Source organism: Triplophysa dalaica, chromosome 20 (genome assembly GCF_015846415.1).
Source record: "Triplophysa dalaica isolate WHDGS20190420 chromosome 20, ASM1584641v1, whole genome shotgun sequence".
Lineage (NCBI taxonomy): Eukaryota > Metazoa > Chordata > Actinopteri > Cypriniformes > Nemacheilidae > Triplophysa > Triplophysa dalaica.
The window spans coordinates 12,324,535-12,344,848 of NC_079561.1; the positions used below are offsets into that span (position 1 = coordinate 12,324,535).

Sequence of the window (20,314 nt, forward strand, 5' to 3'; positions counted from 1 at the left end):
GTTCTCCACAAACATTTATGGGGTGCAATTAAACCGCAATGACTTGCTCACAGCGGCACTGAATCTGTGCTCTGACCACAGTGCCTTGTCTCAAGTGGGAGATCAGAGAAGGGAGGAAAATCATTCATTATACGGGACTCTTTACTCATTAGTGTCCCTTTTTTTGTCTTGCTCTCTCTCGTCTCCTGGTGCCAGGCAACCCAGCGGGCAGGAGACTGGCACACCTGCAGTCTCTGTGTTTTGTTCACACTGCCAAAGGACCAATCAGGCATGTCTGTCACATCCTTACAACACACACCTGCCTAGACACAACATCAGGGCCACCAGCCGTGTGTGTGACTGCTTGATGTTCTGTGTGTGTGTGCGCGTGTGTGTGTGTGGTGTTTGTAAGTGTGTGCAATAGAAGAAGAGCCTCTTTGTCATTTCTTCAGGGCTGTCCTCTTTCCTAAAGGTTTTATTCATGCATCGTCTCAGTGGTTCCAATAGAGTCTTGGCTTTATTCAGTCAGACTGTTCATTTAGAGAAAACAGCCTATTGACTAAGAGCACTATCTGCTGTCCTCTTTATAGGACTGGGTTGTTTGTTTGTTGAAAGAAAAGTTGCTTTCTCTTTATTCTTATGCCATATCTTTTTTTTCCAAAGCCACACACTGAGCTGTACATTTTAACAGTTTGACATTCTTTCTCTCTGAAAATCTTGTTTTTTTGAGGAAAAAGGAAATTAAAATAAATATGGCCATCAGTGCCTTTTGGCAGAATCACTAAAGATATGATTTATTTTGGCATTTACCCAGTATGTACTTTGTCCTATCATACTTATTATATATTTGGTTTACAAATATTTGATATGACATAAGAATAAAGAGAAAGCAGGTCTCCTTGGAAGAAAAGACTGTGAAGTCTCAATGGGATTTTTTATCCAGGTTAAATACTTCTTATTATTATAATATTTATTATATATCATTATATGTAATATTTATTTAACGATATTACAAATAATTAGTTTGCAAGCATATCTTTATACTTTAAATGAAAATGTGTACTTTGTTGTGCAGTTTGGTAATGATGCGTTTAATACATTCATGCATGAATTATGTCTTTACACATATTTTTCACGTTTTATTTTGAGGCGTTGGAAGAGATGACAGTACATGTGTAGCATTGACGTGCAAATATACCATCAAAACATTCAAGAAACTAGCTATCCTCTCCATACCTGAAAAGGTAATTAATATAGTATTCTTGTTGCTCGGTTGGTAGAGCTGTGTGCTAGCAACACAAATGTCATGGGTTTGATCTCCAGAGAACACACGTACCAAATGTATAAATGTCACTTTATATTAAAGTATACTCCAAAAGTATCAAAATAAAAATGGTACGTCATTTACACGTAAAGTGCTTCTAAATAAATTATATAATCTAGTCGTCAGAATTGAAGCACAATAAATTGCTAACAGTATTTGTAGAGATTTGATGGTTCGGTCTGGCGGTCGTTGAGCATTAAAGCCTCACAGCTGGCTGCATGCGCTCAGGAGAGAAAGAGAAGGGGGTGGAAATTCGGGGGTGTTGCCTAGCCTGTCCTCGCCTCTATCTCTCTTTCTCTCTCTCAATGTGAGCATTGCGCAGAGAGCCGATCCCGACTCAAACCTGCGCGGAGCTACAGCGAGCGAACGCGGGATTTTATACTGTATATAGCATGTGAAACAAAGCGGAGTGAGAAATAATGAGCGGCCGAGTTCTCAATGGGAAAATGCTGCAGGTTCAGGGTCAGAGAGTAGGGCGGTCAATGCACTACCACCTCTCAAGGTAAGACAAATTGAATTACAGTAGCCGGCGCTTTATTCCTGTAGCGATTTCTTTATTGAAAGCCCGGCTTTGCGATGGGACATTGGCCGCAAGGTGTGCAAACACTATAGAGGACACCTCACTGATCGATTGTAAGGTATAAGTATAAGCATGTAACGTTAGTTGTCAGCGGGTGTCGTCTATTAAATGTGCAACATTGTTAATCCGGCCACAAATGAACATTAATGTCATGATAATGTAGTGATATCATTCATTGAGTGCTGATGGATCTCTCGGGTCATATCATCCTCATTCATTTAATCTCGCGCATAATAAATGTCTTTGTCTCGCGAGTTGTTTTAAAGTGTGCGATTGTTGCGCCGCTGGCTCGTGGAGTGTCGCAGGCGGAGGCGTTGAATTTGAATGAATGGAGGTGCGGACCGGGGGTGCATTGCGGAGGGGCTAACAGGCGGATATCTCGCTTTCAAGAGCAAGCTTCCCTATTGTTTGATGACTGTAGTTTTGTGGATTGGCCAGAGTGACGAGGACTCGCGGAAGAGGACGTGTCTGTCGGACAGTAGACTATATTATTCTATAGTCCTCAATGACCTACATTAGAGGATGCGAGTGGGCTGCTGTAAGACAATGCTCTACATTTACATTAACTGTACGTGACTTGTACGGCTGTAAAAGTAGTGAGCTGCGTATATAGACTGCATTTTGCCCATTATATGCGCGTGCAACAATCGCTCGTTTGAATGTTAAGGGGGCGTGTCCTCCGTCGCGTTACATGTAAAATATATTTTTGACAAAGAGGATAAGTTAGAGAGAGATTTTATATCAAAATGCACTAGGATTATTATTATATTATGATGCATATATAATTATAAAATGTATTTATCAAAAATGATATCTTAACATATAGCCCACAGAATAAATGTAAACAGATTTATACACTCTACACTTTTAACATGTATGTATTCATGACACCTCATGTCACATAAAAACTGAAATTAAATAATTAGATAAACAAACATGACATTTTGTCCCCCCACACACATACATGATACAGCCGTTACTCATAATTATAGGTATAAACTACAATGATCGTCTGCGTTCTTCAAACCAACTTTAAAAATGACCTCGGCCCCATGAATCTAACAGACGGTACCCCCCCACCCCTTCTGTCGATATTGATTGTGACCTTAAAAGGCATATCTGTGTTTTCGCTCTTTCTGTGTGACTGACCTCTTCAATCGACCTTTTATGTAAAGCCATTAGGAATAGAGATCTGATCAAACTGTTATTGCTCTGTTCATTCAGCCATTTAGCCACGTGAAGTTGTCTTTGCGTCTCTTGACAGAGACCAGTTTCACTGCCGTTCGTCTTATCAGTTGCATCACTAGACTTTCCCAAAGTTGGCAGTTCAATTTCTTTATCTGTTTGTTTTAGCTGTTGGGCCTTAAAATCAAACAATGGTTCTGCCAGGCAGTGAAATGTGGTTGGGCAGCTGGTGGATTGTGTAATTCATACAGGAAAAGCATTGTTGTTATTTTACTGATATGAGCCTAGTTACTCTTGGGTTATATAAAGTACTGTTCCAGCCGTTTAGGAGAGTAAAAGGTGACTTATGCTAAATAGGAGTTTTGCTTGGCCTGTATGTGTCGTGTTTGTCATCAAATGGCTCTTTTTGTATTGGATTGGAATCACTTAAGACCTTTTTAAAAGTCAGACTTTCTTCTCGAGCTGTTAGGTTTTACTGCTGTCATGGATGAGCTACAGTCCAGTTTCCTGTGGTGTGAACTGTTTGTAGCTACAAGGGGTGGGAAAGGATGTTTTACTCCATTTAAGCGAATAGTTCCTAAAGCTTTAGTCCTGTCTGCTGTTGTTACAAATGAGGTATTGGGCAATGATCATTTTAAATGGTCTATCAGGGGCGAACTGGGCCCAGGATATCCTGTTTTGGATGTAAATGTTTGGATGCAGTGGATCCCAAAATCTGAACTGTGTTCATGATTCATTTTGATTCTCTGATATTTTGTAATGATTTATAATTGTATTATTGTATGGGACACGCAATTGGCTGATTTGAAATTCTTTCTAGGTAAAAAAAACTTCAGTATTGATGTAGGAACAGTGTGAAGGTTTTAGGTTCACATGAAATAGTAGGAAGCATTAAATATATAGGAAGTAATTATTCGTGTGTCTAAGTGACAAATGATATATCAGCCAGTATGATGATGAATTATTGACATGACAGATTAATCAGTACACAAATTTAATACTTCACTTTGAAATAAACTATAAACAGCCAATAGTATTGTAAAATTTGTGTTTATTCCTGCTCTTAAGACATCAGCTATTATAGAACCTAATTTTTTTTTATTCACAATATAAAACCATGTTAATTTACAACAACATATTTATGTTTAATTCAATAATATTCAGTAGTATGTGCATACTTCATACAATTGGCAAGGAATCATAATCTGATAAAAGATGTCAATGTAAAAACATTATATTCCCTCAGCTGAGGAGCCGGACATTTTTTTACAAACACATTTACATATGAAAATGTACATAAATAATAAAAGATGTTTTGCATGTTATTTTACTTCCAGCATATACGTTTGCAGTCTTCTGTAATTTGACATTTTTGGACTACATAAAAAACATGACAATTCTGTTAGATAAAACAGTTATAACAGTTTTATTTTACGTATAGTATCTTATAACGGCAGTATATTCGCCCCTATTGCTGCTCGTCATCCTCCCGTCTTTTTCTCTCCAGCTTTAGTTCAGTACAGGGAGATTAATCTTTGAATCCGTGTCTGTGTATTGTTATGGCGGCGGAGTGCGCTGCGTGCAGTTGCTCTTCAGCAGCTGTAAGGAGGAAGAGGCCACGCTGGGTTTAACGGTGGCCACAGCTGCTACGAGTTACGCCCGTCTGGGAGGAGTGCTCTTCATTTACTCTACCTCTCTGTTCTCCCCTTTACAAGTCCCCTTCATTCAAACCAAAACATTCTCCTCAGCATCCCCTGTTCAAACGGGAATGCGTTCGTTACATCAACCGTCGAGCCTGGAAAAAAGCCATGAGAAACTTGAACTCTTGAGTATTTTTCCGGGGCTTGTTGGTTTAGCATCTTGGTTTCCTTCAGGTAATGTTCTGAGGAGTACTGCGGTTGAATAAAACACGATACCGAGTGCAGTAAAGGATTTACTGTTGTCCATGAAGAATCTGTCTATCCAGCCATCCATATGCCATGTAAAGGTATGATTCTCACTCCAGAAAAGTGGATAACGCTACATGTTTTTGTGTAAGGATCCAAAGCCATGGCCTTGATTCTTAAGTAGTTTTTGCAGTCGAAAAGACGATCACCCGAATCGCTTAGTTTATAAAACCCAGATTAAGCCTAGTCCAAAACCGCAAGGGATTTCCAATAGAGAATCCCATTTGGGCAGTTTCATTAAGACTAATCTGCGTTTGGGAAAATGGCCACTGAAATCCCAAACAGCATTACATTTTATATCAGAACAAGTTCTTGGTACTTGGTGGTAAAATACTTTCTCCCTGTCAAGGAGAAAGTATGTTATTGGAAGAATACCAGTTAATCATTGCGGGACAACATTAATGAATTACTCACATGCCTTAAATCCGGTTTGAGTCACTTTCTGGATTTGCTCAATAGTTGAGTTTTTCTGGCCCTCTGAGCTGTCCAAATGTTGCTTTATACCACAGTGTCTGGTTTACATGTTTAAGCTTCGGATGCTTTGTCATCAAGTTCACAGAATTGAAAATTGACTAATGGACCACTGCAGACTAGTGGGGCCTTCAGAAAGTCCAGGAAGAATATAATGACTAATGTTTCTGTTAAATGGCCTGTTCACCCAAATAGGAACATTTACTCACCCTAATGCTATCCTAGATGTAAGACTCTCACAATTGATTCCATTTAATGAAAAAATTCAACAATATCTTACATGAAATCCCAAAAGCTGAAGCTACAAAAGCACATGTATTATTAAACAATTCAAATGAGTCCAGTGTGTTAATGTCTTCTGAAGTGAAACAATACACTAGTGAGAGAAATAATTGATTTTTTAGCTTATTTAGCGATTGATACATCATCAATGTAAACAAAAAGATGCGTTAAATTTAAAGGTGCAATGTGTATTTTTTTGGAGGATCTAATGACAGAAATGCAATATAATATACATGACTATGTCTTCAGAGGTGTATAAAGACCGTACATAATGAAACATCATGTTTTTATTATCTTAGAATGAGCTATTTCTATCTACATACACCGTGGGTCCCCTTACATGCTTCTACAGTAGCCCTAAACGGACAAACCACTCTACAGAGCGCACGTCGTAAATACTTTATTTCCTTCGTCAAGGACATGATAACATCTTTGTCCTGTGTCAGACACTGTAGTGCTTCGAAAATGTAGTCCTATAATTTACACATTGCACCTGTAAATATGGCAGCATGTTGATAACTGACCAACTTCAAATCTCATTGGTTCTCGCAATTTGATCTCACAGGAATTCCTAACTATTGGACGAATGTGTACGATGGGAATTAAAATGTTCGATTATTAGAGAAAGAAAGTAGTTTAACCGTCACGATGGTAAAAACAGATCATACAAAAGTGTTCGAGTGAGATCATACAAATTCATGAGTCGTAATAGTTACAGACGGGAGGTACAACATGAGTTGTTCTCATTCTTAATGGCATATAATGGGCCGAAAATCTATCTAGACTTGTGGAAGATGAGTCATGGATACAAAATAGTTAAGCTTTACAAACCTTTTGTGAACTTAAGCACCTCTCAAAACCATGATATAAACATATGGAATAGATTTATTATTGGGAAATTAGTTGATATATAATCCTTATTAATCCCAGGCTTAGTTGCTTTTGTGGGCTTGCGAAAGCTGGCTTGTTATTGTATCACATTGTTTTTCATTTTAACACGCGCAATAGAACTACAACCGACAGTGAAAACATGTCAGTAAGGAAATACATTTCTGTTTTCACACAAAAAGCCGGTCAGTCAGATAAATGACTGATCCCAGTGAGAACAGCATTCAGCGTAACGCATTCGCCCTAACGGACAGCTTTTGGCAGACATAGACACTCTGACTTGTCTCCATATGTTTAACAGAAAACGGATGAGGTGTACATGTCAAAGGTTGTCCGTCCCAACGGATCCATAGATTTTGCTGTCAGACTCTTTTGAATGTGGTCTGATTTGATTATGTGTGTTACGGATGTGGTCAGAATTAAATTATAATGCATAAATCTTCCAGAAGTGACGTGTCTTTGATAAGCTGTCTTGGTTCGATGTAGTCAGGGCAATCTGTTCACTAAAGCTTAGCCGGTTAGGTGGTCTTACACCCCGTATTGTGAACCATCTGTGCTGCCAGTCGCAGCCATCGCTTCACCCACACTTACAGTAACACATACAGACACATACATAAAGTGTGTCGCAGTACCTGCCACAGTAGAGACAGATGATAATCTGAATGTTATTAAATCCAATATTAGTTTGATATATGTAGGCTGAGCTTGGATTAATTACATAGATGATAAAAATGGGCTTCGAATTGAAGAAAAAACCTCCATTGACCCCCATTGACTTCTACTGTATGGACACGAAACCACTGAGCAAAGCAACTATTGTTTTATACAGTATAGTCAAACCATGGTTAATGCTCCTGATTCCCCCCACCTCCTTAACTGCAGATATTCACTCTTTACAGCCTAAAATATATCTGCCATATAGGATGTGATCTTTAAAAAATAAATCTTGACAGACAGCCAGGTCTGCAACACACCTTAGCCATGTTTGGCAGCAAATGTTGGCTTTAACTGGGGCTTTGTTCTCGCCTGAGGGGTTAACTGTAGCCTAGCGTCAACAATGGCTTTTCTTACAAGGGCAAGAATGTTCAAAATATCCTTCCTCTTTGTGGATTTGCATGCTTAATCTGAACGCATGCGACATTTTTGGAAAGTGTGTATCATTATGGTTAATAAACAGCATTTGTAGTACTATTTTGGTTTGGACACATGTGTGGTTTGTTGGTTTGAGGCGTCATTCACTCTGTGGATTTTGGGTGTCCAATTGGCATTGATGAAAGAGGATCTGCCACCTGTCATTTGGTATTCCAGTATTTTGCAAAGCTTGGAATTTTGGGATGGGCAAAGCATAAAAAAATGAAGAATGTGCAGGGAAAATGGATATAGATGGTATGATATGAAGATAAAGGATGTATGCCACAGGCAGCATAATGTGCTTTGGGACAATTGACACGTAACATTAGAAATTGGTAGATGATATAAAAGCTTTTTTTTATTTAATTCAGTAATATTCATTAAATCAAAGAAATAAATAAATCAAGAGGTGTCCCCTGCTGAAAAAAGCTATTTAAATTGTAATGGTTTCCATTACAAATACCATTGTGAACCATCAGATGTTTACTATTAAAACATTTACAAAGTTGCTTTCTTTTTTCTTTCTTTTGCATTGCTTATTTCAGTAGGATTAATTGATTATAGTCTTAGTGGTCTCCATCCCAGATAAAATCCAGACAAACCCAACACATTAACAGCAGAGACCCTTATAGTTTCCATTAAATCCAATACAATTCCTAAAATAACCATTAAATCCATTAGAATTTCTGTCGTGGTTTCCATTGCTTTTTAAAGTGGTTATGTGTAGTTTCTATTCATTTGTTAAACAAAATCTGTCAATTTTGTGTATCATCATTCTCGGATTTATCAAATGCCACCTGGATACACGGCTCATGGTTGTCCAGTTGTTTAATTTGCGTGTGATATATGTGTGGCGAGATGCCATGAGACAACTCACCCTCTCTAAAAACTCCAAATAGCTCTTGGACAGCGGGTGCTGTCTTTAGAAACGAACTATTGCTGTTATCTGCTTGCCTGGCATCCATGCAATTAAAGTCAATGTTTAGTTAAAAGTGTGGGGGGGTGCTTTATCTTTAAAACGCTCTGTTGTTTTCTAGCTGGCAGTGTCTGCACAATTACAGTGCAGTCTTGACATGGCGTTATTGTATTTTTTGAGAGCTATCTTGTGGGAGGGGAGGACAGATAGATGCATGTGCTTCAGTTAGAGACTGACAGCTTCAACAGCACTAGCATTATTAGCTCAGCGGTGTCTGTCAGTTTGCTTGTCGTTTTTATTTTGTTTAGCTATGCGCAGTTCGCGTTTGTTTCCTTATTCGCCTTTACATCTTAAAACGGTCTCTGCACGACGATTGTTGTTGCCTTTCGTTCATATAGCCGACAGTTTGATTTGTTTACTTAAACAAATGCTTTGTATAAAGAGAGGGTGTTGGGTGCGGTGTGTTGAGGTTTTTGTTGATTCAAAACGACACTAGTATTTACGTCAGAGTTACACGGCGGTTAGCAAATGTGTGCATTAGTCAGCAAAAAAATATATATTTTATGTCAAATAACAAAACTAAATTGCAATTTTAGAACAAGTTCCTAATCAAATAAAATATGTGTAGAAAAGTATCTTTAATTTAAACAAACAAAGATTTTGTCTGTGGTTTTCCTAACTTGGGTTTTTGTAACAATGTTTTAAAGAAATATCAGCACATCCATGCTTTCCAAGTTTGCAGTAAACACAGTGGGGCCTGCTGTTCAAAACATGTATAACGACTCATTTCACATTTCAACCGACTTGAATCGTCATATATTTTAAATTTCAATTATTACGATTTATCACATATTACGATTTTCAACCGGCTCACAGTGAATCGTTACACCCCCAATTTACACGACAACAATGTAGTAAAAAACAGAATTTCTTTTTATGTTTTTGGAAAGTTTTACGTACAGACAACGTTGTTGAAACGTTGCACATTCCTATGTGTTTTATGACATAGTAACATTACTATTTTTAGAAAGTCTAAAGACTTGCCATGCAAACGTTAGATTTTACGCTAATCTGAAGAAACGGAACGGAGTGTTACAAGTTCGGTTGCCTTTGATTTGGTCTCTCAATAACTGTCTTCTGAACTGTGAACTTTAAAAACGCATGCAATGTCCATATGGTTAAGACCCCTTAACTTCACCCACTGACACTATCAGCAGAGCCGGCATGAGGTTGCTCCTCATTATCGGCATTGAACATGCAGATTAAGTCGGGTTTATCTAAAACCATGTGACGTCTCTGGCATGCCTTTGAAGTATGTGGGACGCTGCAGGTAAACTTGAGTTTTCAAGGTCTCCTTGCCCTCCTTTTTCCACATCGGCTGCTACATGGCTTAGAAATCTTCCGGGAAGCCCCACTCTTAAAGCGACACTACAGATGATTAATTCAGATCACAGATATGTCATTGTGACTCTTTGTAGCTGTCAAGTGGTCCTGGTTGTAGTGTTTATTTCAGCGAGCAGGTTTGAAGAAAAACGGCAGCGTTTTAAGTTGCACAAATGGCACACTTGCCACGCATTGAAGCAAAAAACAGCTGCCAGATCACATCTCACAAATATTCCCAGCTGTGAGAGACAAGCATGCGACTTGTTCTCCATTTAAATCCTTCCACGGAGGGTCGGATGATGAGAAGTTGGAGTGTAATGACAGAGTTTGAAGATTGAGGTGTTTGAAACTGCCCGGTCAAACTCAAAGCCCCGGTCATTATCCTTCATAAAGATACCAGCACTGTTTCAGTCCTCAGGGCTGCATGTCCTACAAAACAGCTGAAGGTACTCACATATCTCATAATGATAGACTTCCCTCAATATACCTCTGTTTAATACTATCTTCAGGTGTCATTGGGATTTTTGAGGAATTTAAGCACATGTGGTGAAAAGTGTTGGTTGTGTGTTCAGAGGTTATAACTAAAGCCAGTGTTAATACTACAGCAGAAACTGTATAACTGTATAACTGAACTGAACTGTAAGAAAGAAAAGATGCCGTCAGTAAAATTCATTTTTAATTTTGTTCGATATTGTCTGTTATTTGGTCAATGAATCACACTTGAAATAGAAGTGTGTGGTGGCGGAGAGAGCATTTGTAACCATTCTCTTAAGGCAGGATTTTGAACGGGTCCTGAATACTTTACGATATTATGATATTTGTAATATTAAATTAAGTTTTTTAATATCATGTTTTTTGTCGGTACCGGTATTTTGGTACAGCCCTAGAACAGTCTTACCCACTTGGGTGGCCAATGACACACCCGCACAACCATTCACGCCCTACTGTCGCATGTAAGGCTGCATTTACATTTGTCATTTACAAAAGACCTGTATCTGGATGTTTTCCTCATACACATTGAAAAGACAAGTGTAAACACGTTCCTCATCGGAATGTTATCCGATCAGCATGTCCTGATCCAGAGGTAGTCGAGGACGCATTGTGATCGGATCTTAGTGTAATGTAAACGCAATCCAGCCAGTTTATCTACATTTACCGGCACATCCTATCATTAATCTCTTGTCTGTCTGAAACCTGTCATACTGCGGAGCAGATGACTAATACAGAGGAAAGCTTACTCTTGCTTCCGAACGTTACACAATCGTTCATTTTCTTACAAAATTATTGTGGATACTTTGTAACAGTGTATCATTACATTGCTCCCTAGGATTATGGCTTTGAGGGGATCTCTTTATTTTTTTGCAGCAGGGGCTAACTTTAATAAATAATGTTAAATCAATCAGTCTTATGTTTTATCAGGCCATTTACTTTATATTCTTTGCTTAGCTTTCCTGTAGCTCAGTGGTAAGAGCATTGCAGGTTGTGGGTTCGATCCCAGGGGACTGCAAATACCTATGTAAAATGTATAGGATAAAGCAATGTTAGACGCTTTGGATTAAATCGTCTGCCAAATGCGTAAATGTAAATAACCACAGTGAATATGAAACATAGAAGGTCTGGTAGTGGTAACTGAGAAAATGTGTTGTAGGCTCTGGTGCTGAAGCAAAGTCCAAACAACAAAATGTAATACTGAAAATAATATGTCATTTTAAAATAAAGTTACTAACAGCCTTTCCATAAGAACTGATTCTAAATATTATTTCCAAATAAACATGAAAACATGCTCTTAACTTGCCTATTATTCATGATATTAATATCATAAATGATATATGGAGATACAAGACGACATGTTTTATAATCTTTCACAAACCTATATAGCAAACTATAAACTGACTGACAGCTAAAAATACTTTATAACTGCTGCATTTTCATTTACTTAAGCCTTACAGAAAAAGTGTCCATTTATTTACCTGCATTTGGTGTCTGCAGGTATTTATATGCGACGTGTCTTTGGCGGGAGAAGCAGCGCTCATAGAGCGGAAAGGGTTCAAATGAAGCGTGTTTGGCGCTAAATAAAGATATTCAAAGATATAGCGGAAAAATATAATCAATATAAATGTCCATGAGTGTGCGTGATGTGCACATCTCGGTTATGTAGATGCGCTGCTCAATTTTAACCAGAGAAATTGTATGATTTTTTTAATGGTTCATTATATCTTCCCAATTTCAACATGGCTGCGGTGGATACTTTCCAGTGTATCAAATCTGTAACATGCTCATCCTCCCCGTTATAAGTGTTCAGGGCTAAATAACGGGGTATTTTAAAAAGCAGGCTTTTTAAAATAATGGGCAGAAAATTATAGCGATCCAATCAGATATCCAGATGTGGAAGCCACTTGATGTTAACCAGTGTAAATGTGCACTGTCCTGATTGTCTGAAGATCCGATCTGCTTGTTCAGATCACCGAGATCGCATGTTAATGCCAAATATAAACGCACCCTTACATGAACAATATTATATGAGGAGCAGTAGGCCTTAAACATAAAAAACATGTCATAAGATCAAGAGGGCGTCTGCCAAAAGAATGTCATTAAATGAGGAACATGATCCCAAAGTCACCTGTTTCATTCTATAGGTCACTACAGCTTTCCAGAACATCCCATCACAACTGAAACAAACCCTTTGTTCAAATGAATCATCATCCGTTACATAACATGCCTTTTATCTATAAGGAACCGGTTATGTTCCTTCATGACACAGTTTATCAAATGTGGGTTGTGAATAGAAGAACTGCAAACTTCTCTATGTCAAAATGTGTTCAGTGTTTCTCAAAGGTATCCGCGGAACGTAGGTCTTATCATTTTTAGGGTTTATCAGGTAATGTTTGACTAGATGTGATCTTATCTCAAAGTCACCTTCATCTTGAAGCATTCGCTTATTAAAGAGGCTGATAGATCGGGACTATAATAGACATCCTTGGGAATGTTTAATAAGATTCAGTAGGGTCCGTTGTTTGATAAACATCCAAAGTGATTTATATAAAAGTTAGCCCAAAAGTCACGGCACTGAATTGTGGATATTAAAGGAATAGATTATTTTGATTGTTTGCTCATAGGAGGTGGCATCATTAAAGCTGAAATCCGTAACTTTTTCCTCTCTATCGCCATCTCTGTTTCTACGCATAAAATTGCAGGTTGCTTTACATGCTTTTCTTTACGTGTGTCGAAGTCGCATTACGTCAACTTGAAATTCCTTTATTTATAAAATATTGTATATTCAGTTTCATTACTGTTAATTCTATTGTCTTTATTGTACCACTAAACAAAATATTTTCCATGTGCAAAAACATCTGTATTTATTTTTTCGTAAATAGCCACTAATAAGCCAGACAGATGACTATTTTCGCAAAATAAACTCTTTGGCTTTAGGGTAATACCATAACACTCTACTTAATTGTGGCGCCCTGATAGTTTCTATTACATTGCTGTGCATGATGGAGGTCTTCAGTGGTTTGGTATGGTAATGACGCATGTCACGTTTTTTCTTTGCAGTTGGGATGAGAGCAGCTCCATCAGCAGCGGTTTGAGTGACGGTTCAGACAACCTCAGCTCAGAGGAGTTCAACGCAGGCTCCTCCCTCAACTCCCTGCCAACGACTCCCATTGGCTCCCGGCGAAACTCCGCCATTGTGGTAATTCACCTCTTATTGAAAAGACATATTGATCTTACGGTTGGTTTCATCTAGGTTTGGCACCGTTCGGATGTTCCACACAGACACATGACATCTGATCTGTCTAACTGGCAGGCCGGGTTCGAGCTTACAGTCTTTTGCTGCTAATGCGATGAATGTGTTACAAACCGCTAACCTCTTTAGAATGAGGGGCGCACACTGACTCAGTCGATATTCATCTGAAATCATTCACCACAGAACACACACAACCGTTTTCCCACCCAAAGACATGCGATGTGACTCTATCTGACCAAGAAGCCTTCAGGGAGGCTCTGGTTTCATCCTCAAAGATGAAGTTATGTTACTCACTTCTGTGTGTATGTTGATTGTTGGTATTTCCAAATAAATCTGCCCAGAAGGTTCAGGAATAATTCACTAAAATTGAAAATGAACCGAATGTTGTCATTCTGAACCGTTTATAATTTTTATCTTCGGTGGAAACAAAGTGTTTCACATAAAGAAGTATAGAATACGATTTTTTTAGTACAAATCGAGTGACCTTCTTGTTGTTGGTAGATTTATTACCATTTGTGTGACTGTAGATTTACTGCAAATACCTTGGTTAAACTATGGCTATTGTAATGAGAAAATAGTTCATTTGTGGTTACTATGGTTTTACCACAAAAAAACTAACAAACAGAAAATACTGATTACTATAATACTATACTAAACCAAGGTTCATTTTCGTTTCAAATCTGACACATCCAGTTGTATCAAAAAATATGGAAAATTTGCAGAACATGTGTTAACTTAAAGGGATAGTTCACTTAAAAATGAATATTGTGTCATCATTTGCTCACCCTCAGGTTGTTCCAAACCTGTATACATTTCTTTGTTCTGCTGAACACAAAAGATTTGTAAGAATGTATGTAACCAAACAGAACTCATCCCCATTCACTGCCATAGTAGGAAACTTAAATACTATGGGAGTCAATGAGCGATTCATCTCTTGGGTGAACTGTTCCTTAGATAGCGTGTCATATACAACTGTTCTTTTACACAATTTAACACACTATTTTCAGTTCAATGTAATTTCTCACACCCTGTTATTTCCAGTCAAATTTTTTCCATAAATGCCGTATTAAATGCACAGCAGAAAGTTCATTTCAGTCAAATGTACACAAAGAAACACGCTTTGTATAAACCTTATACAATATCTTTCACATCAAACATATCACATTGTACCTTAACCCCCAAGACTAAAATACCAGCCCACACCCCTCAGATGGGTATGTTGTACTCTAAAGGGGCTCAGTGTTTGATCGGCTTTCTGCAACTCACATGGAGAAGGAAAAGACATATCACAATCACAGTTATACAAACAGTGATGTTCAGACAGGTTTAATTGGTCAAATATGTGAGCTCGCCTTTAACCCAGAATCCTTAGGGAGGTAGAGAAGAAGACATTCCTCCAGTGACATCAACCTTTCACAAAGGGCTATTTACATTTAATAAAGCAGGTATGCTCCTCCACAGAGCAGAGGGGGGTTGTCCTCAAGCCGGACATGGGTCATTTAACCCGAGCGTGTGGTGGTTAAACTCTGTCTTATCCCTCAATCAAAACCTAATCTTCTGCTTATTTTACATACTATTATATGAATCTGTTTGAATTTTATTTTAAAGTGATAGTTCACCCCAAAATAACAAATCCTGTCATCATTTATTCACCCTCTTGATTGAAAATTCAACCCAAATGAATTACATTGGTAACACAAAACCAGAAGCACCAGAGCTTAGAGCGTGACATCTAACGTAGAGCAGGTTTAATAAATACAAATGTTATTATGTTGTATAAACAGATGTAGCTTTCTTCACTATGAGGAGACACAAAGCAGTTGTTTCTGCTATTTAGACTTTTGACAGATAGAGTCAAACAGTTGTAGTTTTTCTTGGAAGCTGTGAAGCAGAATCCAGGAGAATGTGCTGATTTATTTCACTGAAGAAAAAACGTCCATGTTTGGTGTTTTTTTTTTATGTGCGTAGATGTAAAGAGTTTCATCTTCCTCCTTTTTCTATTTACCAGAGAGTGATTCTCATTGTATGCCAGTTTTGGAGTGCTGTAACCAGTGGTTGTTATTGTAATATTTTACACTAAATAGAATAGATTAAAAATACTGTTGTACAGATAACCAAATATATAAGCAAGAAATATCCAAAATTCAATACAAATAACTAAAATGTAATGGAAAAAGAGGGGGTTTAGTTTAGTATGTCTGTTTACAGTTAAACAAGACAAAAAATTGGACACCACTGTTATTACATGTATTAAGTTGTAATGTAAAAAATAATAAATTAAATATGTCGTCACTTAGGCAAAGTGGTTTATAGAAAGTTGGCAAAGCAAGCATTTTTTTCAAGATTTTCAATGCTCTCCCTACAGCTGCGCACCGATGCCGAGAAGCGTTCTCTGGTGGAAAGTGGCCTGCCCTGGTACAATGAGGAGGGAAAGACTCAGTGCCGGACGGAGGGAGGATACGACACGGGCAGCCTGAAGGCGGAGACGTCCAGCAAGTGGAAAAAGAGCAGAAGGCAGGACGACACGACCGTCAGAGGCGAACTGAGGAAACCACAGACGCTCGGACAACCGCCCAGCGGACTGAAGAAGAGCCGCAACCCTCCGATAGGCGTGACGTCCCCCATCACGCACACCTCACAGAGCATGCTCAAAGTGCCGGGAGGTTAGTGATGTCAACACATGTGTAGAAAAACTTTATTTCTTTTGCAGGAGATTTTTTTAAAGAACATTGATAACCAGACAACATTGACCGCTGTTGAATGAACAAAAACCACTGAGACATTTCTCAAAATATCTTCTTTTGTGTTCCAGAGAAGAATGAGTCATATTTAGGTTTTCAATGACATGAGGACGAATGAATAAAAAATAAAAGTGACATAATTTGATTTGTGATAAACAGTAAGTGTACTGTGGTATAAAATGCAAATGAATAGAAGTCTCAGTTTGCTGGACACATCTTATTGTTGTTTTTGAGAAAAAATTGAGAAAGTATGAAGATCTCACTAGTAATATCTTTTTTTCTATTAGAAGGTATGACAGCCTTAAAAATATCAATCAAGTAAATCCAATGGGAGTATCAATGACTGTGACCTCATCTTTAAAACAAAGACACTTTTCTTATTGGCTTCATCTTTTGAATGCAGCTCTCTGTGTGTCAATGTCAAACCCAGATGATGGCAGTTAGCTCTGCTTCATTAGATCCAATACAGAGTTTCAACAAAGCCTGATTCTGCCGCTGGCACGGGTGGAGTCGCCGCTAAAGAAAGACGCCCTGTTCAGCTCAATGGAGGTGGAGTGGAGGGTTGGCACAGGGTCTCGCCAGCTGTTGTCTCGCACCCGGGAGAGGGGGTTACGATAACAGCTCTTGAAACCCTAAATCACCCACCACCACCCACTATTCCTCTTCCTGATTGTGTATCAACCCATCTGATTGTTTTTAGCTCCAGTTCATTCGTTCACAAAATTTACAACCGGAGAGCTTTGAATTAAAAGAGGAAAAATAGCTTCATTGCAAGCTATAAACGTGTTATAAAAATAATGAATGCCACCTTGCGAGCGAGCCACTTGTCATGTTGTGACAAAAATGTTTTCTTTGTGCCGAAAGAAAACATCTGGCTGCTGTAATATACATTTTGAGAATAATTCCAGCCATAAAAAATACACATCATGATGATGTCAGTTTAAAGGGACAGTTCACCCAAATAGAAAAATTCTGTCATTATTTACTCATCTTCAAGTTATTCCAAATCTTTATACATTTCTTTATTTCCCGTAGTAGGAATAAAACAATAGAAGTGCCCCAGAACTGTTTGCTGACCTACATTCTTCAAAATATCTTCTTTTGTGTTCAACAGAACAAAACAAATGATAAAGTAATTTTTCCTACTATGGTAGTCAATGGGTGGCAAGATCTGTTTCGTTACAAGCATTCTTCCAAATATCTTTATCTGTCTTCATCAGAATAAAGACATTTATTCAGATTTGGTGAGTAAATGATGACAGAATTTTTGGGTGAAGTATTCCTGTAAATACAACAGAGTCAGGTTTACATTTACATTTACGCATTTGACAGACGCTTTTTTTCAAAGCGACTTACATTGCATTATCCTATATCCTACATTTTTACATAGTTAAGTGCAATCCCCTGGGATTGAACCCACAACCTTGCGTTGTTAGCGCAATGCTCTTGCCACTGAACTAAAGGAAAGCACACGGTTAGCACACGGCCAGGTTAAGTCTTTGATTTAGTCTGTGTGTGTTAGCACACGGCCAGCGCATCAGCAATCGCACATGTTTCTGCCATTTATGTGCCGTATAATACGGTTGTGTGTGTTTTTAAACATTTACAAGATGAATTGCAGATTTAAGCAAATTCACTGCAAATCTCGATCTCGATGTTGAGTTGTTTCTTCGAGACACTTGAGCACACAAGCCGTCATTATTGGTTCGGTGAGTGTGTAGATGTTACATACGGGTATGTGAAACACACAAGTCAGCTCTCAATGCAGACGGCACAATTTGGACGAACCAAATACAAGACGTGACACTATTACATTTGCATATTGTTACTGAGAGAATTAGTTTTAGCTTTTATTCAATGTTGTCTTTTATGATTTATTGTCCTCTGGAATTAGATCTTGAATATCCATCTTGAAAAATATAGTTGATGGAGAAATATAATGGAGAAAGCAGATCCTTGTCGTGTGAGATGTGTGTGATATACAGTCTCTCATAAACTGGCAGAGAAATGAACCGATCAGTCTTATTTATGGGTTCTCGTAGCTGGGATAGAGCAACAGTCAAACTCTACCAGATCAATCCCTTACTCGCAGTGATAGCTGATCTCACAGATTCTCTGGACTGGTATTGAAGAGCCAACATCGAGGGTATTATACAGAAGTTACTAACTAAAACTACTAAACATTTATATTAATTGAAATCAAATTATTTATTGGTCTAAATATTATGTGAAGAACAATTTGGAACGTTACCACAGCAATAAACTAAAATAAGTTTAAAGTCCCCAGGAAATTTAAAATGATTTTTTTTTCATGGAATATTGCATTGTAATTATAAATAGCTCATTCTACTTTTAAAATTACATTTTAAATGTAAATAAATACTTCAAATAAAACCCCCTAAATAATAATAAATGTAATGAAATACTAAAATTAAAAACCCTTAATAATAATGCATTTAATGAAATACTGGTATGTAGTTGCTATGGTGTTGCTAAGGGGTTGTACTAAGTAGTATACTTAGTTTTGAATTATTGTAGCTTCTACATGTGAGTTAAAGCGGCCCTGCAACGATGTGTCATGAATTCTGACTTCTATTCAATGTTAATCGTGCTGTCTTCTCATGCTTAACATGGTCAACTTGTCAAAAAACGATACATGGTCAACTTGTCATAAATCGATACACACCCCAGGGATAGTACAGGTTTTGTAAAGTTTTTTTCGAACATATAAAACTGTTTTGTAACAATTTTCCTTTTTGGACAATTCTCCCGGAAATTCATGCCGGATATGAACCGCATGCGGTGAGTGAAACTGATGTCTGTGTTTTGTTGGCAATGGGTGCGGATGTGCTTTAGTTCAGCCTACCCCTCCCCCCGCACGTGCCGTATGTTTTTGGAAACAATCGTAAAGCTGCATCTATCTTTTATAAATGTGATCAAACTAAATACTCTTCGAAGATACGAAGTATGCAATACTACTCTATATGTACTCAAGATTAATATGAGATTGGCAGAAACCGCGGGTGTTACGCCTGCTTTAAAAACACTGGCATAGAAAAAGGGGTAAATATCTTCAAAAATAAGCAATGGTAACAGTGACTCTTGACTTTGAAAACAGTGCTAGTCATGATCAAATGTTTTTTTAAGAAAATTCATCTTGATTTTCTTTACATTAGTGTTGACACATTGTTATTCCAATCTGCAGTATAATAATAGTAGAGTATCTGTTTTATCATATAATCCTGACACCTGTAGTAATGGAGTACAACAGGGACAAATGACATCTATATGTGCTTCTCTTCATAGCTGTATCTATCAGACTGAAAGCTTAATGGTCACACTCTTTCAGTTCACCACTTTGTCTCCTTTTTTCCTTTTTGTGTTCATCAACTCCCTTTTTTGCTGTTTCTGACTCAATTTTGCTCACTCTCTCCAGTCTAAACAAACGCCCCCTGATACGATCGCGCTAGCAGTTAATCCAATCATTGTCCGTTAATGGGCCGCTTGATCCAGCTCAACATATTTCTTTCCACATTAAATTTTTATCTCGACTGGATGTCAGCTGTATTTACTTGTGTTGGCTGTCGTCCTGGGTGGTATCGGTGTTAATTGAAGCACCCCGCGATGGACGAAGTACACGCTGTAGTCCACTGTTACTCTTCTTCAGTTTGTTTTGCGGTCTACACATTGAGCCGTTTACATGCCTAACAAGTTTTTTTTACGCAAACATTTCACATTTATTT

The 20,314-nt window shown here is 38.0% G+C and overlaps 1 protein-coding gene across 2 annotated transcripts in view; it reads left to right on the forward strand.

The window, feature by feature from the left end:
• The window catches only part of nav1a (neuron navigator 1a), a 128,160-nt gene that overhangs the window by 91,521 nt on the left and 16,325 nt on the right, over positions 1–20,314 (forward strand). For both annotated transcript variants that reach the window (XM_056732712.1, XM_056732713.1), the window contains 2 exons: positions 13,638–13,776; positions 16,196–16,493. In XM_056732712.1, coding sequence (XP_056588690.1) covers positions 13,638–13,776; positions 16,196–16,493 — 437 coding nt within the window. The remainder of the gene's footprint in view (positions 1–13,637; positions 13,777–16,195; positions 16,494–20,314) is intronic.